The sequence below is a fragment of the Mastomys coucha genome, unplaced genomic scaffold (genome assembly GCF_008632895.1).
Source record: "Mastomys coucha isolate ucsf_1 unplaced genomic scaffold, UCSF_Mcou_1 pScaffold18, whole genome shotgun sequence".
In the NCBI taxonomy this organism is placed as follows: Eukaryota; Metazoa; Chordata; class Mammalia; order Rodentia; family Muridae; genus Mastomys; species Mastomys coucha.
In genome coordinates this window covers 76,945,859-76,970,468 of record NW_022196900.1, presented here as the reverse complement: position 1 = coordinate 76,970,468, position 24,610 = coordinate 76,945,859, and the positions used below count along the sequence as shown (strand labels likewise).

General features: G+C 46.4%; 2 protein-coding genes and 1 non-coding gene across 5 annotated transcripts in view; 1 reads left to right on the top strand and 2 right to left on the bottom strand.

Annotated features, from left to right (window-relative positions):
- Rimkla (ribosomal modification protein rimK like family member A) overlaps window positions 1–5,701 on the top strand; it is a 27,925-nt gene extending 22,224 nt beyond the window's left edge. Inside the window, exons 4-5 of the mRNA XM_031378474.1 lie at window positions 360–563; window positions 2,482–5,701. Of these exons, the coding sequence (XP_031234334.1) occupies window positions 360–563; window positions 2,482–2,939 (662 nt within the window). The 3' untranslated portion in view covers window positions 2,940–5,701. The remainder of the gene's footprint in view (window positions 1–359; window positions 564–2,481) is intronic.
- A 14,127-nt stretch (window positions 5,702–19,828) lies between these two features.
- Window positions 19,829–24,610, bottom strand: part of Zmynd12 (zinc finger MYND-type containing 12) — a 31,593-nt gene continuing 26,811 nt past the window's right edge. For all 3 annotated transcript variants that reach the window (XM_031376887.1, XM_031376888.1, XM_031376889.1), the window contains 2 exons: window positions 23,119–23,264; window positions 19,829–20,126 (listed from right to left, as the gene is read on the bottom strand). In XM_031376887.1, the coding sequence (XP_031232747.1) occupies window positions 20,004–20,126; window positions 23,119–23,264 (269 nt within the window). In that variant the 3' untranslated portion in view covers window positions 19,829–20,003. The remainder of the gene's footprint in view (window positions 20,127–23,118; window positions 23,265–24,610) is intronic.
- Window positions 22,343–22,449, bottom strand: LOC116097242. The gene has a single exon (XR_004121292.1). It is a non-coding gene; the product is annotated as a U6 spliceosomal RNA (small nuclear RNA).

Genomic DNA, 24,610 nt, shown 5'->3' with positions numbered 1-24,610 from the left:
GCACAGAAGATATTCTGTGATCTCAGTGCTCTGGGAAGCTAGGATTGGCAGATTAGAGTTTTAGTTTTAGGGGAGTGTGGGTTACATACAAAGTGAGACCCTATTTCAAAAAGCAAGCAAACAGACAAAAATCAGGTGCAGAAAGAGAGACCGTAGGATTAAAATCTGAAGAAAATAAGGTTCAGTGCTCTTTACTAAGACAAGAGTCTCATCAAGGAAATGGGAAGGGTCGATACATGGAAAGTTCTAGAAAGCTGATCCCGGTTTGGGGCAGGGAGACAGGCTAGGGAGATAAGATGGTGAAACATGTGTACAGCCTGTCTATCGGTCTCCCTTGCTCTCCGTCTTTCTTCTTGAAGGAAAAGCTGTTTTTCTGGCCAGAGACAAGCATCACCTCTCTGACATCTGCCACCTGGTCCGCCATGACGTGCCCTACCTGTTCCAGAAGTATGTGAAGGAGTCACACGGGAAGGACATCCGGGTGGTGGTGGTGGGCGGCCAAGTGGTTGGCTCCATGCTACGCTGCTCCACAGACGGCCGTATGCAAAGCAACTGCTTTCTAGGTGAGACAGGGAAGACTTGGGAGTGTGGGGGTGGGGGCAGAGGACCTCACAGAAAATGAGAAGGGAACAGTCCAGAGAGGGACAGGAGGTCAAGGGCTGGGCCAGAAGACACGGTCCAGATATCAAGACACTGAAATATAAAACTTTGTGTAGATGTTAGGACTCCGCAGTCAGGGGTTGACAAGGGAGTGACCAGTCTTTGGGCAAAGGTGCATCTGAATAAAACATGGACCACATAAGGAAGCAGGTGAGGAGTTAGACTTGAAACTGTATCCCCTCAGTTGGTTTACCAAAGGTCTTCCAAGACTTTCCAAGGTCTAACCTGTAACCCGAATGTCCCCCAGAGAGCTGTGAATGCAGCCAGTGCAAAAGCACAAACTTACTTACAACATCAAAAATTTTTATCTTGCAATTTTTAGGGGGGACTTGATTGCATAGTTCTCAAGTGTGCACTTTGTAGATGGCGAGGTTATGTTGCAGTATGAAAGGCTGTCATACCCAGGCCCTGAACTAAGGCTGTAGCCAGAGGAAACCTATTTGCTCTCACATTTTAATTGAAGATTCCCTTTTCCTTTCATGCACGAAACTGCCAGAAAGCTGCAGTTTGTATTTTGGCTTAATGTAGAGAATCCTGTCCCTTTAGCCTTCTCAGAAAATTTGTTTTCTGTCATGGGGAGTGGAGACATCCCAATAGGGATACGTATCCTTGTCCCCATCCCGGAAAACTCTGGTCAGACTTGGTGAATGAATTTATGTTGGCAATTTGGAAAAAGAAAAAGAAAGGCCCTACAGTTATTTCCTGACTCAGCAGCTGCATGCTCCAAGTTCATTGACTATAAAGAGGCTCATTTGCTGATTGGGTCCTGTTCCACTATAAGTCCCCAAGCAGAACCACATCTTCTGCAGTGAAGCTCGGAGGACAGAGATTATGAGCAGTGGTTCTCAACCTTCCTGGTACTGCAGCCCTTTAATACAGTTCCTCATGTGGTGTGATGACCTCCAGCCATAAAGTTATTTTGTTGCTACTTCATAACTGTAATTTTGCTACTATCATGAATTGTAAGGTAAATGTCTGATAAGCAGGATATCTGATATGGGAACCTGTGAAAGGGTCATTCGACTCACAAAGGGGTTGTGACCGACCCGTTGAGAACCACTGGATTGTGAGGCAATTCTTGCTCTGGGCTAGCACATGGCCCAGAGTCTGTGCAGACAGACAGCTGTGAGATACTCGGGCCATGCAAGCAAATGCTGGCTAAGCCTGACATTATGCTGGGTGCTCAGCGATTGTCTTCATGTACACAGTAGCCGTGAGCATAGCCACAGTATGGAACCTGGAATTGTGGGTACACATGGTGCGTGGAGAACCGAGGTTGACAGTATATTATTATTATCTTTCATTTTCTGGTACTCAGGACTGAACCCAGAGCCTCGTACATGCTGGGTAACTACCCTGACCCTGATCATTGATTATAATGTATGCTGTTCCTATCTACTATATAATAAGTAGATTATCATTTTTCATTTTTCCTAACAACCACTTATTGAATGCATACTGTATATCAGGCAGTGTGATTTCCCAATATCTATTTTTATTTTTAAATATTTTAAGTATGAGTGTATGCCATAGGTGTGTGGGTGCCTATCGGGGCCAAAAGAGGACATTGGATCCATTGGAGTTACAGGCAGTTGTGAGTACCTAAAATGGGTGCTGGGAACCAAAGTAGGGTCTCCTGGTAGCTGCTCTTAACTGCTAAGCCATCTCTCCTGCCCAAACCTTCTAAAATCTTAAATAGCACTATAAATAACAGTGCTTGTCTCACTTCTCCTTTGTCACTGGTCCCATCTCTCTTGAAGGTCATTAGCCTCATCAGTGAGTGGCATTTGTCACCTTCAGGTTGCTATGCTCTCTTTCCAGGTGGTGTGGGTGTCAAGTGCCCACTGACCGAGCAAGGCAAGCAGCTGGCTATCCAGGTGTCCAACATCCTGGGCATGGATTTCTGTGGCATCGACCTTCTCATCATGGATGATGGCTCCTTCATGGTCTGTGAGGCCAATGCCAATGTGGGCTTCTTGGCCTTCGACCAGGCATGCAACTTAGATGTGGGTGCAATCATTGCAGACTATGCTATGTCCCTGCTGCCAAACAGGCAGACTGGGAAGATGCCCAGCCTCCCAGGACTGGCAAGTCCCAGGGAGAAGAATGAGCCAAATGGTTGTGTTTCCACTCAGGGAGTTGCAGAGAGTGCCTATGCCACCACCAATGGGTCTACCTCTAGTGAGAGTGAGCCTGAACTGGCAGAGGTCCAGGATTCCTCAGCAAAAGCAATGGGGGCCCCGCCTGCCCATGTTGCCCGAGCCTGGTTACAGCATTAGCAGGATTGCATCATGATCCCAGTGAATTCTTGCTTTCTTGGCAGCGTTTAAACCAAATGCTACTGCTTCCCTGAGTAGTGTTCAGTGAATTAGATCTGGACTAGCGTGACTTCATTTGCACAGAAACTAGAAAATCCCATCCGGGCACTCAGCATCCTTTCTAATAACAGTTTGAACAAACAGCCTAGCTTTGAGGGTTTTGTAAAGACTCATATAAAAAGCACTCATGGAGAACAACTTCCCGAATGATCGATTTGAGACCGACATCTACTGAGAGCACGTGAATGGAAGGGTAAGGCTTTAAGGCTCTTGAGTCCACGTTGCTGTCTCTAGTCCATAGCAGCAGCGAACATGAACTTGGCTCCTAGAAACACCATTCTCACATGCAGGAGATGGAGGTGTGTGCAGGCTGGCAGGCGGAATCCTCATCTCTGCTTCCCCCAGTCACCATCTTACCACGTTCCTCCAGCATTCAGCTTCTTTCACTGAAACACTATGTAGAAAGTGAGGTGGAGCATTCTTTGACCTCGACGGTTGGCATGTGTCCTGCTTTGTAACAGGGGATCTCTACAGATGGCTTTGTCTCTTGGAATTCACACCCTTGCTTTACCTAATGTCAGCTCCAGCAGCTTCATGCACCTTTGCTGCCTTTGGCCTTAGCTCGAAATTCATCTGACGAGCTATGGCCACGCTCTTTGTTTCTTACGCACTAGAGCGCAACACCATGGACTTTCCTTTTCGATGGACTCTGCTCGCTTGCCATCTGGAAACCAGTGGGATTTTACCACAGAAAGTTACTGGGCGATGACTGTTCTTCCTCCTGCTTCTTCTGGACATGCTCTTGTTATCCGGACACCAAGAACCTGTTCTTAACCCATTTTTCCAAATTGGGGAGACTCGGGTATTTGTGGAGGGGTGAGTGGGCTATTGTAAACTTGCTACTTTCCTTTGTAACTCTTTAAGCAGTAGATGAGATCTTTCCCCTGGGAGAAATGGTAGAGACGGAGCTTTGTTTCTGCTTGTAAAAGGTCTACCTGAAAACAAGCAATGACCAAACCCACCCAGGGTTAGTTACCTCATTACTCACTGGGAAGGTCATCCTCTCCAGCTATTTCATGGCAGGTGCCAAGAACATTGAGGATTCCTCTTTGGGATTACTTTAGTAGCCATCAAAGGGAAGAGGCCTCATAATTTTATCAACAGGCCTTGTTTAGTTTCTTTTACCGCCCCCCCCCCCACACACACACATACAACTCCTGTTACCTGCCAAGGCAGTGCCAAGTTCCACCACCCATTGTATTTACCAGACACAATGCTCTTTGGCAATTGCAAATTATAGACCTATCGTAAAGGACAAAGATTTGCCCATTTAGAAGAAGCATATACATTCACAATTTCCAAGGAAGATTCTAGAAATGTGAGTTGGATCAGCTACACTGGAGTAAACATATGCTTTCCTTAAGGTATCTATGTTGAAGGCACCACTCCCCAATAGGCACATAATTCTTGTACTCTAAGTATAAGGTGTATATAAAGCCAAATGATAATGGTTTTTTCACAACATACATAGAAATAGAAATTGGCCTTTAAAATTAGTTAAAGCCCAGATTTCACCAACTGACAGTCACACACCTGAAAATGTTAGTGCCATGTGACCTCACCGCTGTAGTTTCTATGCAGTCTCACCCCTGGGTGCATGCCACTGAACTGTAATCTGAGTGTGTGTTTGTACCATTGAAAAAAAATGACAGTTCACCCTTATAGACTAAGACTGGCATCTTCCCCTTACCACTCAGGGGTGGCTTTAAAAGGCTAGTTATATTCTGTTCCTGCTGGAAGTGGTCAGATGTGAGGTAGGCACTGGCCTCCTGGAAGCAACACTGACACATGTCCACTGTTTAGCCCAAGCCTCTTCTCGTTGATTGAAGTCCATCTAGGCCCTACCTGAGCAGAGCAGCTCCGAGTGTTTCCCGATTCCTTTGCCAAAGGAGGCCCATTTCCCAGCTGGCAGAGATGTCTGCCAATGGTGTTATTGCCCAGAACTAACCTTGCCTAGAGGCAGAGAGAGCTGACTCTCATCTGGATCCTAGCCCCACTCTGGGATTTCCATACCACAGCTGGCCATGGACACTTCCTTGAGTCTCGGCTCTGTGGCCCCGCCATACTTGCCACAGCTGTCTCAGCTTGCTGGAAAGAACGTAGGGATGCAGAGCGGGAATCTGGCCCTGGCTCTCCCAACACAGCTGGGCACCTGAGCTCTGTGTCTCCATCTTCCCCTTCTGTAGACAGGGGAAATGGCCTATTTCATTTACCTCGTGGGGCACTCTGAGACTGAAGTGAGTTACTGAGCCCAGCTGTCTGATCTGGGAAGAGGTAACAGACACCTCCCAGTGTAGTGTGCTTCTCATTGCTCCTGACTGAGTTAAGAAAGGAAGAGGCTCTGAATTCTTGGCCTTCGTAAGCTCAATGGTAGTAGGGGCCCCAAAATATAGAGTGTAGCTTCTTAGAGGCCTTCCTTCTAGACACAGGTACTTCACAACCTGAAAGGAGTAAGGCACTCAAAGAACCTCTGGATGTGCCCTGCATAACCTGAAACCCTTGGCTCCAGTATGCCAACACCAAGTCTTCCTCCATAATATAGATTCAGGGTGTGTGGGTGGTCTTTCCTCTGTCTGGCAACAACATCTTGAAACTGGTCAAAACTTGAATGTCAATAGCTGAGTCCCTCAGAATATACATAATTCTGCACTTGGGAAGAACGTCTTCATGTGTCTTGTCTGATTGATTGTGTGTGGGGTGGATGGAGGGTGGATTGGAGACTTTGGGTCTTTAGATTTTGAGACATAGCATAAGTGGATCATGAGCATCGCTATTGTGGGACCCTCCTGACCAGTCCTGTGTCAAGCAAGCCAGGGTGGGGAGGAGAGAGGTGGGGAAAGGCCTGGGATAGTTTTGTGGCAGAGATGAAATCAGGATCACTTGAAACTCTAGAGGAAAGGAAAGAAGATGGCTTAAGTCATGATAAGGACACCCTGCAAATATAGGAAAAGTGGAAGAAGCTAACTTGGGGGATAAAGGAGGTTCTAAGACCAACCAAGTCACTGAATACCATCTACATTAAAGTGGGGAGTGACTCTGTCATCAGGCACAGTTGGACATTGCCCTCTGTGCTCACAGGTATGGCCTCTGCTTGGTGGTAGTCTGGGCAGATGTTTTAAGAAGGACACAAGCAACAGCTATTTGTCACCGCCCTCAAAGTTCATGTTCTTAGATCCTGACAGAAAACCTGATGGTGTGGCTAGAGAGATAGCTGGACAGTTAAGAGCTATCAACTGCTCTTAGTGTCTGCCCCTCCAGAGGACACAGGATCAATTTCTCAGCATCCACATGGTATCTTACAATTATAACTCCAGTTCCAGGAGATCTGACACCCTCTTCTGGCTTCTGCAGGCACCAGGCATGCACATGGTGCACATATGTACACGCAGGCAAAACATCCATACACATAAAAAAATAAAATACACCAAAGAAGAAGCTATTGAATAAAAGAAAAAACAAAAACCCTGGCATTGCCGTTGGCTTAGGGACTCCGGTTTGTATAGATAACTGCTTTACGGGATGCCTTAGTTCCTTTTATATTGTTGTGATAAAACATCATGACCTAAGCAACTTAGAGAAGGAGGAGTTTATTTGGGGCTTCTGGTTCCTGAGAGACGATGCAGCAGGGAATGTGAAGCGTGGCAGCGAGCACCGAGCACCGGCATGCAGCACCAGTGGCAGGAGCAGATGAAAAGCCACATCTTGAACTTCAAACAGGAAGCAGAATATACTCAAAATGAAAACTCGGGGCCCACCCCAGGTGACACACTTCCTCTGGCAAGGCTCTACCTCCAAAGCTTCCCCTAACTTTGCCACCAACTGGGGATCAAGTGCCAATGCCCGAGAGCTGAGAGGGAAGAGGGGCATCTCATTCAAACTACACACAGTTCTTCCATAATGGACCGTCCTCAAGGACCAGCTCTTCTAACTGCTTCCTACAAGGCTGGTCCCCCCTGTTCCAAAGCCATGAGCCCTGAGCCTCCCTCCAGAGGCTAACACAGTTCAGTCTGAGCTCCCTTCAAGTCTTCCTATTGCTTCCTAAAGATGCTGTTCCCGTGCCACCAATGTGTAGGGCTACTGCAAAACCTAGCTCCCCAGCCCCAGTTGGTAACCTCCGTTACCCCAAAGTTCCAAGGTAACATTAGAAATGTCACCCACGAGATCCAGGTAGGAGGTGAGAGTATTCCCCAGCTTGCGAAAGGGAATCAGCATTCCAGAAGCCAGATACACAGAGTCGGTCTTCAGGAAGGCTGGGCCTGGCATCCTGCTGGAGGTGACTTCCTCCACACAGCTTGTGCTGGCTGCCATCCCAGCCCCACCTCCTGGCCTGCCTTTACATTCCGATGGACTGCTGTTCTCAAGTACCGTGGTGTCAGTGAGTCAGCTGTCCAGCTCAGCACTCGTGTGCGTGCGTGTGTGTGTGTGTGTGTGTGTGTGTGTGTGTGTGTGTGTGTGTGTGTGTTTGGCATGAGTGAGGCTTTCAGAGTCTAAGAAGTCTGGGCCCTTTGTGGACCAGTGATGAGTATTTTGTTTCACCTAAAGCTGACTAAAGGCCTCCTGTGTCCCAGCTTGGCTGATGTCTCTCACTGCAAGAAGTCCTGGAGATGAAGGATTTGAAATTTGTAAATTTCTGTCTGGCTCAGCTGAGGGGGAAATCCCATAACATATGTTCCACTTGTAGTCAGCAGTTACGTCAAAAATTTCCCCCATCTTTTGTTTGTGTCACCTTTACAGTCAGGCACTAGGTAGAGATTCTTCCTGATCTAGCCCAATGCCAGTGGGCAACTGCCCCATGAGAACCATCTGGGTCTGGAAACTGGGCTTCTATTCTGAGCCCCGGAGTTTCTGTGGTTTCTGAGGGCCTTGTGTTTTGGCAGCACCTGTTACCTCGCTTTAAGACGGTGTTGTCTGTCTCCACACTGTGTCCATAAAGCTTTGTTCCTTCCTGCATTTCTAAGCCCGGCAACATTTAAAGGAGTATATGTGCACATGTGTCTGTGTGTATGTGTGTGTGTGTGTGTGTGTGTGTGTGTGTGTGTGTGTGTAAGTGATGTGGGAGGGGCCATCAGAGGCTGCAGCAGTGCAGGCTTAGCAACATGCAGAATGTCCTCACAGACCACAGAGGAAGCTCCACCCACTCTTCTTTCATGTGCCACTTGTCTCCATTCCTTGGAACAAGTCAGATCTGTTCATGCTCCCATATATAGCCATCCTTTCTCTTCCCTTGATTCCTGTCATCATTTCAACTTAAATTGTGCTGGCTTTCAAAGGGATTTTCTTCTACATAGTCATCTCCCTCCCCCCGGGCCACCTGAGTGCCATCTCTGAAGGTGGCACACTTCATTCTCTCTGTACTGACTTGGTTAGTATCATAGCAACCATTTGTACTCCTAGCTCTCGGGTGCACTCCTGGATGGTGATGCAGACTAAAGTGAATGGTACCAATGTGAGCTGGATCTGGTTCAAACCAGATAACTTGTGTGACTCCAGGCACAGCCACCACACCTTACCGAATCTTTTGTCAGCTCTAAGTGGGAGCAATAAACACCATCTTAAAGGGAAATACTTTACCACAGGACTGGCTTTCATAAGCAATGCCTTCCCAGGATCATGGCTGAATGCCAAGGGATAAAAGCTGGCACACAGCAGCTTTACAGCTGGGAGAAAGGGGGGGGTGAAGGGGGGACGGCTGCAAAAGCAGACTTGTTCGGGCTTAATGTCTCTGGAAGGTTCCAACCATCCTTGAGATTCTGCAGGACGGCAATGCAAGCCATGGGGGATGTATATGGCTTAGGAAAATCGTGGAGGAAAAGCTGCCTGAGACACTGGGAGGCTGGAAGCTGCTGGGAAGCCTGACCTTGCATGATTTAGCACCTGGTTTTCTTGGCTCTTCCTTCTTATGATTTGCTGGCTTTGCATCACATGGACAGAGGAGGTGCCAAGGAGTTGCATTAAACCTGTCAAACAGAGGGTGAGGGGAGTGTGGGAGGGGGAGGGGCTAAGCAGAGACCGCTGATAGTACAGTAACACCATCTGGACTTGGCAGGGAGCGCAGCCTGAAGTCAGATGGAACCAGGCAATATAGCAGACTAAAATGCTGCTGTCCTAGGATGGTCTTCAGTGGGACTCCCAGAATCTCCTACGTAGGAGAAGTGCTGATTTATCATAAGAGAGGATGAAGGACCCTGAATGACCGGAGAGCTGGTAAGGTTTTTGTGAAGGCAAGACTAGCCTGGTACCTCCTGTGTTTAGTCTTACCTGGAAGTTCCCAGAGAGCAGAAAATGCTAGAGCTGGCCAGTCCTGGCCCACAAGAATGGATTGCTTCTTATTCAAAGTCTTGTGAGGTGGTTATTAATTTAAGCACAGTCACCAGGTATGATCAAATTGTGTAAGTCTATGACTAAAATATGTTTCAAGTAGAGGCTGAATTTGTTGTGGTTCTGTTGGTGATTAAAATGCCCACCTAGCATACATGAAGCCCTGAGTTCAATCCACAGCACTGGAGAAAACCAGACAACCCACACCTGTAATCCCAGCACATAGAAAGTAGAGGCAATTGGACTAGAAATTCTAGGTCATCTTGGGCTACATTGAGTGCCAGGCTACATGAAAACCATGCCTTGAATTTATAAATAACCATGAAAACCTTGCCTTGAATTTAATAAGTAAACATTCAAAACTTAAAAACTGGGCTGAAGAGATGGCTCAGCAGTTAAGAGCAATGACTGCTCTTCCAGAGGTCCTGAGTTCAAATCCCAGCAACCACATGGTGGCTTACAACCATCTGTAATGAGATCTGATGCCCTCTTCTGGTGTGTCTGAAGACAGCTACAGTGTACTTACATATAATAAATAAATAAATAAATAAATAAATAAATCTTAAAAAAAAAAAACTTAAAAACTTAATCCCAGTACCCAGAAGCAAAGGCAGGCAGATCTCAGTGAGTTCAAGGCTAGCCTGGCCTATATAGCAAGTTGCAGACCAGGCAGGAATGCACAGGGAGACCCTATCTCAAAAACAAACCAAACAAATAAGAAAGAAGAGGAGGAGGAGGAGCAGAAAGAAGAGAGAAGAAGAGGAAGAAAAACCTCAAAATCTCACAGTTGCTTCCCTGTTCTTTTGTATTCTTGGATTATTTGTATTTGTGAGATAGGATATAAAAATGACATAACAGGACGCCAGTCCGTATCCCTTCCCAACTTCACAGTTCAGTGATGTCACACTGAGTAGCTTGGAATCCACTGTGGTGGAGGTATCTGTATCACAGAGATGGGCAAGCCCCACAGATGAAGTCTGTGTCCTTCAGTGTCGCTGGGTGACAGGGGAAAGAAAGCACATACAAACCCAGGAAGGCCTCAGTTCCAGGGAGGTAAGGTGTGTGGGTGTGTGAAGGCTTTCCTGGAATCCAGTGACCTGGACGCCAAGTCAGATGGACTACTGGCCAACTGACACTACTTTCTGCTGATTCTGTTTAGTTTCTCTTTTTCACATGGAGAAAAAAAAATCTCCTTCATTTGCCTGGGAAATTTGGGAGTGATTGTGAGACTCCGTCTTCCCTGTGGGAAACACCTAGGCTAAGTTCCCTTGGGGAGAGTCCACTGTGGGTTTCCCTCACATAACTGGCAAACTGAGAGTGTGCTGTAAAGAAAGAACAGATGTTAACTGGAAAACTAAAGAGCTCGTTTGCAAGCTGGTCTTATAGCAACAACAAAGTTAACTCCCCCAATAGGGAAGAAATTGGTTTAAAATGACTTGCTCTTCTTTGTTTTCTTATTAAGATTATTGCTGTGGACCAGAATGCTTCATTCGCCTTTGTGCGCTGTGGCTTTTGAACATCCTTTTAAGTAAGAGTCACATGCTGAATCTCCATTTTATTATTTTCATATCATAAAATGAGGGGGCCGCTTCAGAGAGATGCCATCCTATTTACTGGTGCACCAGCTGCATTCTGGAAAAAAACCATAATTTTCCTTTCAAACCCAGAGTGTTGTCTGAATTGTAACAGCTCCCTGTTGTCAAGTTGATGGGGGGAAACACTGTTGCAGATGGTGAGAGCTTGTCTGGGCTGCTCGCCATGTTCTCCTGCACTGACTCGCCAATCACAATTCAAATCACGTGGGAGACTTAAAAGCTGTTTTAAATGGCAGCCTGGTGCAGACAGGAGTCTTCCGGGACTGATAGGCTCTGCATCCACCCAAAGAACTCTGACCGGCCAGTGGGACCATCACGGCTGCTCTCGCCTAACATTTCAAGAGGCTTCTTGGATAAAGAGCCGTGATAAGAATGTCCAGGGTGACAGGCCTGAAGTCCCTGAACTAAGGCTGTTCCCAGCAGCAGCAGGCAGATCAGGAGTTCAAGCCAAGGTAAAAGTCAGCAAAAGACACCTTCACCCCAAACGCTGTCAGCGGCCTTTCTTTTTCTTTTTTAAAGATTTATTTATTATTATAAATGAGTACACAGAAGAGGGTGTCAGATTTCATTATGGGTGGTTGTGAGCCACCATGTATGTGGTTGCTGGGATTTGAACTCACGACCTTCAGAATAGCAGTCAATGCTCTTACCCGCTGAGCCATCTCACCAGCTCCCTTTCTTTCTTTTTTAAACTTATATTTTTTAAGGAAAATTATATTTTCTTTTTATGTATACGTATATAACCTGAGCCAATGAATGCCATGTGGGTGAATGACTGTCAGGTGAGTGTAGTGCTCACAGAAGCCAGAAGAGGGCACTCAGATCCCCTGGAGTTACAAGTAGTTGTGCTAACAGCTTTGGAATGTGGCTTTTGGTGCAATTGTACTGAGCTGCAGTGTGGTAGCACCACTGGAGAGGAGGTGGAGGTAACTCTTGTTGTAGTTCTCCACTAAGCCTGCCCCAATCCCAACGTCAGCCCCCTCCCTGCCTCTCTGCCCTCTCTGGAGGTGTAGAGGCCATTGGACCAGCCAGCCCCCAAGCTTTGCCACATCTCTTCCCTTGGGTGTTTGCCAGTGTCAGTGTGTGAAGGGGACGAAAAGGTGGCACCCGTAGTCTGGAGGTTTCTACTGACTTCAGGTATACCGACCATAATCTGCTTCAGAGTCTCCAGCTCCGGGATGTCACCACCAATAGTCAAGCTGCCCTGCAGCATGAGGGTGTGGGGCATTGCTGACCTCTCCGGAGATGTTTGTTAAGACTGAACCTGATGGGATTCCCAGAAGCTTCTCTTGCTTCCCCTCAGAGATGTCACCTGGCTTGCTAAGTTCCTTCACACTACAGTTGGTTCTTACAGGGACAGGGGTTGTGTCTACTGCCCAGGGTTTCTTTCACCAAGTCTCACCAATTAGGTGTCTAAACTTGTAAGATTCGGAGAGCCGAGTCTTACATCCAGGATGTCGTCCTACTCACAAAGACACAGAGTTGGAGATCGATGCAATGAGCAAGAGGTTCAATGATCCAGTATACTGGGGGTCATCCGGCAATCGGGGCAAAGGTGATCACGAGGAATAAAAAAAGCACACACTCTTTATACCTTTCCAGAACATAGGTTTACAGCATGAGTCGGTTATCTCTCATTGGTGGAGCTCATTGTTCTTTGTTTCCATTGCCCTCTGTGCCCCAGGTGACGAAAAAGCTTTGGCATGTAGGGGGGTGGGGTAAGAGATTCCCCCCTCACTGTGGGTGGGGGTGTTTCCTGGAAGCATTACTCCCTGCAATTAGGGTATCTCCTGGGGATGGATGTTTATTCAGTAAACTCTTTTAAAGCTCTCTGACTTTAAGCTTAATGGACATTCCTGGATTCCCGGTATTTTTATGAGGTGTCCCTGATTGCTCAGTTCTTACAATCTAACATCTCATCTGGAAGTTCTCTGAACAAGGGACTTCCTTTGAGGCTCTTGTTGTCTGTGGGTCACCAGCACAGACTAGAGAACAGAGTAGCTAAGACAAGTGAACTCTAAATGACAAAGAACAAAGAACGTGACTCTCATCTTGAGTTATAGTTTACAAGATGGGCCTAGGGTCTCAGAAGAGGGGCTCCAGGAGAGGTCTGCTGTACACTTAAGGAGTGGTTCTCACACATCTGCCCCTGTAGGTTCTGGAACGAGCTATGTTCATCCACTCTGCCGCTGGCATGCTACACTGTCCCTCTTTCTGTTCCTACTTTCTCCTCACTGTTTCCAAGCTCCCCTTACCAAGAGAGAATCTCTCCTTCAAGGATGGGGGTGCTGGAGAGATGACTCCATCATTAAGGGCACCCACCACTCTTGCAAGGAACCTGGGTTCAGTTCCCAGAAGTCACGTGGTGGTTCACAACCACCTGTATCTCCAGTCCCAGGGGATCCACTTCTGGCCACCACAGGCACTGTACATGGTATCCAGATGAACACTCAGGCAAATACTCATGCACATAAATTAGAAATAAAAATCTCAAAAAGTGTTTCCTATGTTGTCTCATGTGGCAACATTACCAATATGCCTTGACACCATTAATTCTCAGACCATATTCTGATTAGCCCAGGCATCCAGAACTCCACAGAGCTCCTCCAGCATAGGCCAGTGGGATTGTCATGGCAAGAGGTATTAGGAGAGGGTAGTGATTGCTGCCTGGCTACCTTGTCTGTGGCTCTGGCAGAAATGGGTAGAGTAGGGCCCCGTGGAGAGATCTTTGGGCTGGTTAGAGTCTTCCCAAGCTGGAAGATGTGGAGACTGCCTCTCCTTTGATTCCTGGTGTCCTGTGGTGGTCTGCATGCTCTCAGCTTCCTGCTCCTAGTCCCACCTATCTGTCTCAGATACCCACTGCTTCTCCACTGGCTGCTGCTGCCACTGCAGACACCTCCTAACTTGGAGAATAGGCTTCTCCCACCCCTCATGTGCTTCGACCAAGCATAGGATAGTTTAGCTCAGTGACTCAGATCTTTAGTTTTCCTTGTATATTTATTTCTTAGATCAGCATGGCTGAAATCCTCAAAGCAAAAGAACATTTGAAAAGCAATACCCTCTCAATCCCAAAGTCCCAAATTTACCAAAGAAATACAACAGCCACGTGTTTCTTGTTATCAAAGACATGGCTAGGATAACAGGTGAATATGGTCCTCATTGTATAGTATCAGATTTACGTCAATTGCCTGATGAGACCAAGGCAATGCACTTGTTTTTTCTTATATAAAATATATATTGGGGGCTAAAATGGCATCATATCTGCAACTTACTTTCAAGGTTCAGAAAACAATAGAGATGTATAGAGAAAACAATAAAGCCCTCGCGGTAGAATTAATACAGGGAGCGGGGAGGTAGGAACTGGGTGGAAGCAAGGCATCATGGGAGTTCTGAGACCACATGTCGGCCTCTGGACTCCTTTGCCTCTGCTCCATCATATGTTCAGTTTCCTAACTCAGGCTTTCTTCTCTTCCTTCTCTACACACCATCCCTACGTGATCTCTATTTTCAAGGTATTCATGACTATGCACATGACAATCTAAAATTTCTCTCTTGAACTCTGGTTCCTTTTCTGAAGATCCAGTTACTCACCTCTCAGCTCCTCGCTGTCTCATAAGCATCTCCAAGTCACTATATCCCAACAGGATAATGTTTTCCCTGCTCTCTGGGGCTTTTCACCTGGGTGCACAATGCCAGCAACTTGCTCAAACCAGAAAAAAAATCCCAGGGGTCATTTTTTGGCTTATCTTTCCCAGCTGCCCCCTTACATACAACTGTGTTTCTTGTAGTGAGATTTAGTTTTCAAACTATGAGCTCTTTGGTTACCTCTCCCTTTTCCCAACCCTATTTATCAAGATCTTTGGGGAAAGCCGGTCGGTGGTGGCGCACGCCTTTAATCCCAGCACTTGGGAGGCAGAGGCAGGCGGATTTCTGAGTTTGAGGCCAGCCTGGTCTACAGAGTGAGTTCCAGGACAGCCAGGGCTACAGAGAAACCCTGTCTCGAAAAACAAAACAAAACAAAACAAAAAAAAAAAAAAAAAAAAAAAAAAAAAAAAAAAAAAAAAAAAAAGATCTTTGGGGAAATCTAAAACCCTGACAAAACTTTGCCAGCAAGTAACAATGTTGGTATTGTTTAATCGTGGCTCAGATAATAACCTTGTTTTTATGATTTTAGGAGTTATGACTGGCTGCTTATTTATATATTAGCTATTGTGAAACTTTTAAAATTACATTTATTTACCCATCCATTGTGTGTGCATGTATATGTGTACATGCGCATGCGCATGCACATGCCTTGGTGCACACACAGAGGAGCTGTGTGTGTAGAGGAGTGATGGTCAGAGGAATGGGTTCTGTCCTTCGACTGTGTGGGTCCTGGGAACAGGACTCGGGTGGTCAGGTTTGGAGGCAAGTGCCTTTACCACCATCTACCAGCCTACCACTCCCACCTCATTAGCCACTGAATCTGTGTTTGAATATGAACAAGTATAAAATACAGATTTCCATCACATTGCTAATGATCTCATAGATTAGGACAGACATGTATCAAGTGAAACAGAGGCAAGTTCTGTCACTCAAATCATGCTGCTTCATCATTTTTGAAACACTTTCTTTGGGCTTGAAGGATGCCGTTCCTCACAGTCATTGTGAACAGAGTCACCTCATCTGCACCTGGAGCTGCAGTGGGACATGGTAAGACCTAGGGGTGGTGGAGCCACTTGAGGAGAATTGTGGTTATCCAAGGCCCTTTGGAACAGCACTGGTCCAGGATACACAGTTTTAAAGTGTTACTATTGTAAGAACATAGGTCACCTCCTCAGAATGACCTTTGCTAAACATAGGTTTCCAGACATGATGTAATTCGTAACGGTGAGTGTATGCTTGCAACAGAGAAAGAATGCCCCGCCCCACCCCACCCCACCTCGGGCTGCCTTTCGGGCTTTCAGCCCCGCCCTTGAAAACATTAATTTTTACTGTGAAGATTTTAATGCAAAGGAAAGACATGCTGGCCTGGTGGGAAGCTTAGCCACTCGATAAAGGGCCCCTGTATCACCAGAGGGCCCACTCTTTTAACCTGGTATAGGCTCTGGGGGTCAAGTAAACCACCTTTGACAAAGCTCTTAGGAATTAGGATTGTTTTAGGTATCAGCATATCACATATGAAGATAAAGTGCATCTTCACTGAGGATACCAAAGACAATGGCAAACGAAAAGACATTTTCAGATTAATAAAGGAAAGGAAACCTAAGAATGTGCCATCAGAGACCTCATTATAGGAAATGCTAAATGATTCATCAGCAGTGTGAGCCTAGGCAGAAAGCAGGAAAAGCAAGAATATGGGGACTTTATAAAATAATAATAAGGCTGTGGGTTTAAGATTTATTTAAAATAAATATCAGTATACAAGTTGTGAGGTGGTAAATGTGGCTCAGAGATTGTAAAGACTTTGTATGTTGCAGGAGAAATGATTATGTTTAAGGGTTTGGTTTTTTGTTTTTTTTTTAAAGATTTATTTATTTATTTCATGGATGTGAGTACACTGTCACTCTCTTCACACACAACAGAAGAGGGCATCGGATCCCCATCACAGATGGTTGTGAGGCACCATGTGGTTGGTGGGAATTGAACTCAGGACCTCTGGAAGAGCAGTCAGTGCTCTTAACCACTGAGCCACCTCTCCAGCCCTTGTTTTGTTTTGTTTTTGTTTTTTTAGTATTTATTTTGGGGCCCAGTGTGCTGGCATATGCCTTTTACCCCAGTACTCGAGAGAAATCTTCGTGAATCTGAGGCCAGCCTAGCCTTCATAGAGCATTCCATGGGAGTCAGGGCCACATAGTGAGCCCTTATCTCATAAACATAGAAAAATAACTCATTTTATTTTATTTATTCTACATGCATGTTTATGTGAGTGTATGGCACATGCATGCCCTGTGTGGTGGTTTGAATAGGAATGATCCCTATAGACCATGTGTTAGAATGCTTGGCCTATAGGGAGTGGCACTATTAGGGGAATGGTGTTGTTGGAAGAAGTGTGTCTCTATGTGTGTGGGGGGGTGGAAGGGAGACAGCCTTTGAGGTCTTAAATGTTCAAGCTATCTCCAGTGTGATGCACAGTCTCCTTCTGCTGTCTGTGGTTCAAGATGTAGAACTCTCAGCTCCTTCTCCAGCACCAAGTCTGCCTGGATGCTGCCATGCTTCCCTCCACAATGATAATGGGTTAAACCTCTGAAACTGTAAGCCAGTCCCAATTAAATGTTTGCCTTTATAAGAGTTGCTGTGGTCATGGTGTCTCTTCGCAGCAATGGAACCTTGACTAAGATTGCCTGCCTATGAGTCCAGAAGAGGGTGTTGAATGCCCTGGGGCTGGAGTTACAGGAGGTTTTGAGAAGCCCTATGTAGGTGCTGAGAGCTGAACCCAGCTCCTCTGGAAGAGCAACAAGTGCCCTTGACCACTGGCCCATTTCTACAGACAAGATTTTAATTTTTTAAGGGTTTTTTTTTTTTTTTTTTTTTTTTTTTTTTTTTTGAGACAGAATGTCATATAGTCCAGGTTGGCCTCAAACTGTCTTTTTTTCTTTCCTTTTATTTATTATTATATACAGTACACTGTAGCTGTCTTCAGACTTGCCAGAAGAGGGCATCCGATCTCATTACAGGTGATTGTGAGTCATCATGTGGTTGCTGGGATTTGGGACCTTCGGAAGAGCAGTCAGTGCTCTTAACTGCTGAGTCATCTCTCCAGCAGCCTCAAACTTTCTATGTGGCTGAGGACAACCTTGAACTTCTGATCCTCCTGAGCACTAGGCTTTGACAGGACTTGGAGTGAATGGCCAGGCTTCTGAGAGTAATTGTAAGAATTGAGCAAACTGGGACACCTCATAAAAATACCAGGAAGCCAGGAATGTCCATTAAGCTTAAAGTCAGGGAGCTTCAAAAGAGTCTACTGAATAAACATCCATCCCCAGGAGATGCCCCAACTGCAGGGAGTAATGCTCGGTTCCAGGAAATGTCCCACCCGCAGTGAGGGGTGAATCTCTCCCCCCACCTACATGCAAAAGGTATCTCCTCCTCACCTGGGGCACAAAGGGCAATGGACACAAAGACAATGGGCTCTACCAATAAGAGATAGCCAACTCATGCTGTAAACTAAAACCTATGTTCTGAAAGGGTAAAGAATGTGCTTTTGTTCCTCAGGGTCACTTTTGCCCCTATTGCAGGATGACCCCAGTATACTGGATCTTTTTTTTTTTTTTAAAGATTTATTTATTTATTTCATGTATGCAGACACTCCAGAAGAGGGAGTCAGATCTTGTTATGGGTGGTTGTGAGCCACCATGTGGTTGCTGGGATTTGAACTCAGGACCTTCGGAAGAGCAGTCAGTGCTCTTAACCACTGAGCCATTTCTCCAGCCCAGTATACTGGATCATTAAACCTCTTACTTATTGCATCGATCTCCGTCTCTGTGTCTTTGTGAGTGGGACATCCATCCCCGAATCTAACATAAGCACTAAAACACAGAAACACAGCAAACTGACAGAATGGAGTAAAGCTTAATGACACCTTTTTAATGAAATGAGGAAAAAATCATCAATCCAAAAGGAAGAGAAAAATAGTTTATCAGATAAAAAGAACCATAAAATAAGAGTATATATTTAAACCTAGTAGATTTCTGTTTGTTTGTTTGTTTGTTTTGAGGCAGGGTCTTTCTATATAGTCCAGTCTGTTCTAGAACTCTCTTCAGATCAGACTGGCCTTGAACTCACTGAGCTCCACCTGCCTCTACCTCCAAGGTGTTGGGATTAAAGGAGAGCACCACTATGCCAGCCAGCTGTAGGCTCTAACAATGGAGGTGAACCAGGATGGGCTATGTGTCCAAAGTCCTCAAGAGGTGTATTGGTGCATGTGTGCATGCGTGTCAGAAAGCTATTATTGGCCGGGCGGTGGTGGTGCACACCTTTAATCCCAGCACTTGGGAGGCAGAGACAGGCAGATTTCTGAGTTCAAGGCCAGCCTAGTTTACAGAGTGAGTTCCAGGACACCCAAGGCTATACAAAGAAACCCTGTCTCGAAAAAAAAAAAGAAAGAAAGAAAGAAAAAAAGAAAGCTATTACTGGAGACCTGAACTTTAAAATTAGGTGTGCCTGGGTGTGAACACCCAGTCCGTCCTCTGTATTACCAGATCTTTTTTGGCGGGGGTGGGGGTGGGGTGGTGGGAGGGTAATTCTCCTCTAGATAACACAATGGCTGTGCCTGCTTCAGATGGTGTCTTAGCCAGTGTTTCCTGAGACTCCCTTACACATAGGCTTTGTCCTTCCTTTCCTGTTTCACGTCTTTTTTATTTCTCTGCTCCATTTTCACTAAGTAGACATTTTTCTAGTATATTGTTTTAATCCATTTGTTAATTTTGTTTTTTTGTTTGTTTGTTTTTCTGAGACAGGGTTCCTCTGTGTAGCCCTGGCTGTCCTGGAACTCACTCTGTAGACCAAGCTGGCCTCAAACTTAGAAATCTGCCTGCCTCTGCCTCCTAAGTGCTGGGATTAAAGGTGTGCGCCACCTCTGCCCGGCCATTTGTTAATTCTTAACTACTTCAAATTACTTTCTTAATAATTGCTCTAGGGGGGTTATAATGGATTATTTTTTCCCATAGTCCACCTCAATTAATGCTAACTTAATTCTGGGACAGAGAAACTGCTCCAATATAATCTATCCCTCATCCTCTCACTTGGAGAAAAACTAGGAAGAACACTTCTGGGGGTGGGGGTGGGGCTTGTGAGGAACATGATGAACTGTTTGTAGTTTAATTACAAACACCAATATAACAATGTAATGATATATTACCCAGAGCCATACAGAAGCATGAAAAACCAAGGGCAAGGTCATGATAAACAACAGTTTTATTGAACACTGTGCTCAAAGCTCTATATATCACAAGCTAATAGGATCACAGTCCCTCAGGAGGTCCCCAGGGAGGGGTGGGAGCAGGCCAGAGGACCTGTGAACAGCTTCCCCATCATCAGGCCACAGCCCCCAGCCGAAGTAGCAAGGCGCTCTCTAGTTCATGAGCTGCTTTTCGTCGGCTGAGATGACACTCAGCAGCTCTTGAATAACCCTTTGCTCCTCCTCACTGACATGCGTCTCAGCCAGACTGAGGGCTTTCATGGCATATTCCTTCGCCTGAAACAGAATTGTAGTGCTAAATGGAAGCGACTTCAGGAAAGAGTAACAATGAGAAACTGATTTTGTGTTTAGCTTAGAAACTGGGGAAGAGAGATCACCTTCTCTCCCTAGCCAGGGAAAGCTCACCTGACTTGACCAGAAAAGGACAGGCAGGGTGAGGGCTAGCGGGGATGGTCTTGAGCCATGGATCAGGGCCAGGAGGCAGAGGGCTCACCGGTGCCAGGAGTAAAATATCCTGGGGCTCAGAGTTCTGACTTGGAGAGAGGTGTCTTGAGATATCTATCTCAGGGCAGTCTCTGGTTTCTATCCTCTCTGCCTTTTCTATTTATCAGCTGGCTGTTATCTGCCAGGGACTGACATATACAGAACCTGTGTCCTTGTAAAACTTACACAGAGCAGGGAAGACACTAAGCACAAGGAATAAGGAAAACATGATGATACTGGGGGTTGGTTTTGAGACAGGTTCTCTCATAGCCCAGGCTGGCCTCAAACTTACTGTATAGTTGAGGATGACCTTGAACTTAATGCTCCTACTGTCTCTACTTCCTGAGTGTGGGTCAAGGGAGCATGGTGGTGGGAGAGTGGCGGGTAGGAGGGTGGGGGTGGTTGGCAGGGTGGGCACAGTGTGGGCCTGAAGCAAGAGTGAGGTCGAGATATGTCCAATGTCATCTTAAGGCCAGCAAGAGTAAGGATCACTCCCTAGTTGTTCTAGGCCTGCATGCCTCTGGAGGCCTGTAGCCCTACTGACCACCCACTTCTACCACCTCCATCGGCCTTGATGGCCAAATTTCCTGGAATCACTCTTCATGCAAATAAAGCATGCCCAGCACCCCAGCCCCAGCCACTAATGTATACAACCTCCCTGAGAACCCTACCTACTCCCCAAGGCTTATATAGCCCTTGTTATCCACGAGTCAAGAGGAGTTTTTTCACAGAATACCATCTAGAAGAGTTGTTTCACGTCCCACTGTAGAGAGGCGCTATAACACTGAGGATCCTCAGGGAGAAGCCTTTCTCTCCCAGGCACTCACTCAGCTGGACCAAGGTCCCGTGAAATCACCCACCCGGACAACCCTCCTTCCTTTCATTCTGGCCAGGCTCCCATTGGTGTCTGGATACCCCAAGGGCAGAAGCAAAGCAGGGCCCACACCTGAGAGCTGAGATTACATGTGTGCACCGCCACACTCAGCTGCTTATAACAGGATCTTAAGCATTAATGTATGCCAGAGAACCGGAGAAAGCAGGAAAGAGGTATTGAAGTGCAGAGGTGGTAGTGGGTGCCCCAGGGTCCCCTGAAAGGGGAAGCTCAGGTGAAGAATGGCCTTGATCAGACTGACCTGTGGTCCTGCCTGTGAGAGACTGTCCTGATTGGTGATTGATGTGGGACCCAGGACACTGGCAGCACCATCCCTGCGGGAATGAGCCAGTAGGCATTGTTCCTTGATGGTTTCTGCTTCAGTCCTTGCCCTGACTTCCCTCAAGGATGGACTGTCACTGGGGCTGAAAGCTGAAATAAACCCTCTTGTCCGCCAAGTTGCTTTTGATCATGGTGTTTTAATACAGCAACAGGAATCAAACAAAAGAGGGCTGGCACTCTGTGGTTTTAGACATGGAGGAAACTAGCTGTTGAGTCAGCTGGGCTCTTTTGTCTAAGCACCTTTAATAAACCTAACATCCTTAGCATGCTTTGGCATGATGACTTCCCCCAGGTGGACCCTGACCTGTTGAAAGGGTGTTAGCCAATGTTAATTTGAAAATCTGTCGGACACTTTTCCCATTCAGTGACTATGTCTCCCAGAATTCCAGAATTAGCATCCCTCTTCTGTGCTCGCACAGAGCCTTGAGCTTCACTGTCACACTCTCTTGTGACCATACTGAGCTCCTTCAGACCCTTTACACAGCACAAGGTACCTGAGGCTTATCAAAGTTTGTTGAAGAAAAAGAGGGAGGAAATGAAGCTGTGAGGAGATTGTGGATCCTCATGTTGCCCACATAGAAAGGCCTCACACATGCCCCCAGCCCTCACACATGCCCTACCTCTCACACACACCTCACCCCTCACACACACCCCTAATGCCTACATCCCTCACCCCTCACACATACCCCTCACCCCTCACACACCCAGTCCCCCACACTCCCCACCCCTCACATATGCCCCTAGTCCCCACACACACCTCTTACTCCTCACACACACCCCCAGCCCCCCACACCTCACATATGCCCCCCACCCCCGCTTCTGTTCTATTTTTCTTTGCACAGGGGCCATGCTAATCTTCTCGTATCATTCCAATTTTAGTATATGTGCTGCCAAAGCAAGCACTCTATTTTTCTCTATAGCACTTTTTACTGTCCGAGATGATATTGCACACTTACATGTCTATCTAATTATAGTAGCTTACTTCCTCCAAAAGTCCTAAGTTCTACAGAGAAGTACTTATCTGGTTGTTTGCTATTGTCTGCTCCATTCTGGGCAGAAAACCTTTTAAGTGGTAGATGCTCAGTAAATACTTGAATGGATGAATCAATCAATAGCCTGAGATAGACCAGTTACTCTCTATTAGACACTGAGAACATAACCAAGCCTTGCTGTGTTTCAGTTTCCTTATCTATAAAGAAGGGTGATAATTAAACATGCCAGCCATGTAGAGGGCTTTGGTCAGTGGCTGGCATCCTTTTTAACAGTTGCATGGCAGTTCCTGTCTGACTAAATCCTCACAGCAATGGGGAGCTGCATACAGCTGCCACTTCAGCCTATACAAGGATCCTCAGATCCTTGCATGCGGGTTCTTCCTCCTGAACTGCACCCCAGTTCAGTTCCTCCATGCAGCTCTGGAAAATGCCCACCCCAACCCCCAGAGAGGAAATCCAGAGTCCGTTACACAACCAGACTGGAGATGTTAGAGTGAAAGCCTGGACTGGGGTAGTGGACAAAGCACATCTAGATGCTTTGCTGTCTCCATGCAGACAGCAGCTGTTCTGGGGAGCTTACCTTTGAATACTCCAACATCAGATAATAAAGTATGCTCAGGGCCTTCAGAATAAGCATGATTTTTTGGGGCACTTTGGTGGAAGTAGATTCTTGAATGATCAGGATTGAAGTTAGGATCCGAATGGCTTCTGCTTCCTGGGCTTCATCTGCATTGGGAGAGGAGAAAAGAAATGCAAGCCTTACGGGCTGATGCAGGGAGGAGGTGGGGGTGGCTTGGTGGCTTACTGGGCAAGCTTGCTATGTGACCACAAGGACCTGAGTGCAGAAAACCAGGTATGGCTGTTTGGCCTGTAACCCCAGTGCTGGGCAGGAACAGAAATAGGAGGCTTGCTGGAGCTGGCTGCGTGGGACAGGCTGCATCTACACGCACACACACACACACACACACATACACACACTCACACACACGCCTGTCCTTGCTCTAGACATAAGCCTACTGCAGCCTCCTCACCCGGGGTCCTAAAGGACACAGTGCACACACAGCACAGTGAGATCCCCAGGAGTGGGAAGTAGGGTAGCTTCCCACAGCTCTCTAACTCTGTCTCGCAAGGTCAGAATTGGAGTGACCACAAGTGCCCAGAGCTGCTAAGGTTTCTATTTCAGAGGCTGATAGATCCTGAGCTCCTAATACAGGGAACTGGGCAGGTCAGATTCCTTGGGACCTGTTCAGCCCCAGCTCCAGTTGCAGCCCCCTCATTCCTCCTCCAAAGGTCAAGACAGCTGACCAAGAGCCTGTCTGTTCCCTACCTGAGTCTCTTTATTTCCCCCAGAGATTTTTTTCTTTGTTTGTTTATATTTTATTAAAACATGGTCTCATGTAACCCAGACTGGTATCAGACTTGCTACGGAACCCAGGCTGGCCTTGGACTTCTGATCCCCTTGCCTCTACCACTTAAGAGTTGGGATTAGGGGCTTGTGAGATGGCTCAGGCTGTGAGATGGTAAGAGCACTGACTACTCTTCCGAAGGTCCTGAGTTCAAATCCCAGCAACCACATGGTGGCTCACAACCATCCCTAATAATATCTGATGTCCTCTTCTGGTGTGTCTGAATACAGCAACAGTGTGTACTTACATATAATAAAAAAAAAAAAAGAGTTGGGATTATACCATAATGAGATCTGATGCCCTCTTCTGGAGTATCTGAAGACAGCTACAGTGTACTTATACATAATAAATAAATAAATAAATAAATCTTTAAAAAAAAGAGTTGGGATTATAAATGACCTCTTCCCAGAGGCTTTTGTTTCTGTGCCAGTCACCATTTATTGTACAGTCATTGTGGGCTAGCACTGAAGAGCACATGTATAAGTAATAAGCTTAAAGAAAAAGGCAAAAAGCACAAACCCATGATACTTAGCTTGGCTACTGTGTGTGGCTACCAGTGTTTGGCTACTGTGCGTGGCTACCTCTGTGTGGCTACTGTGTGTGGCTACCTCTGTGTGGCTACCTGTGCGTGGCTACCTCTGTGTGGCTACCTGTGCGTGGCTACCT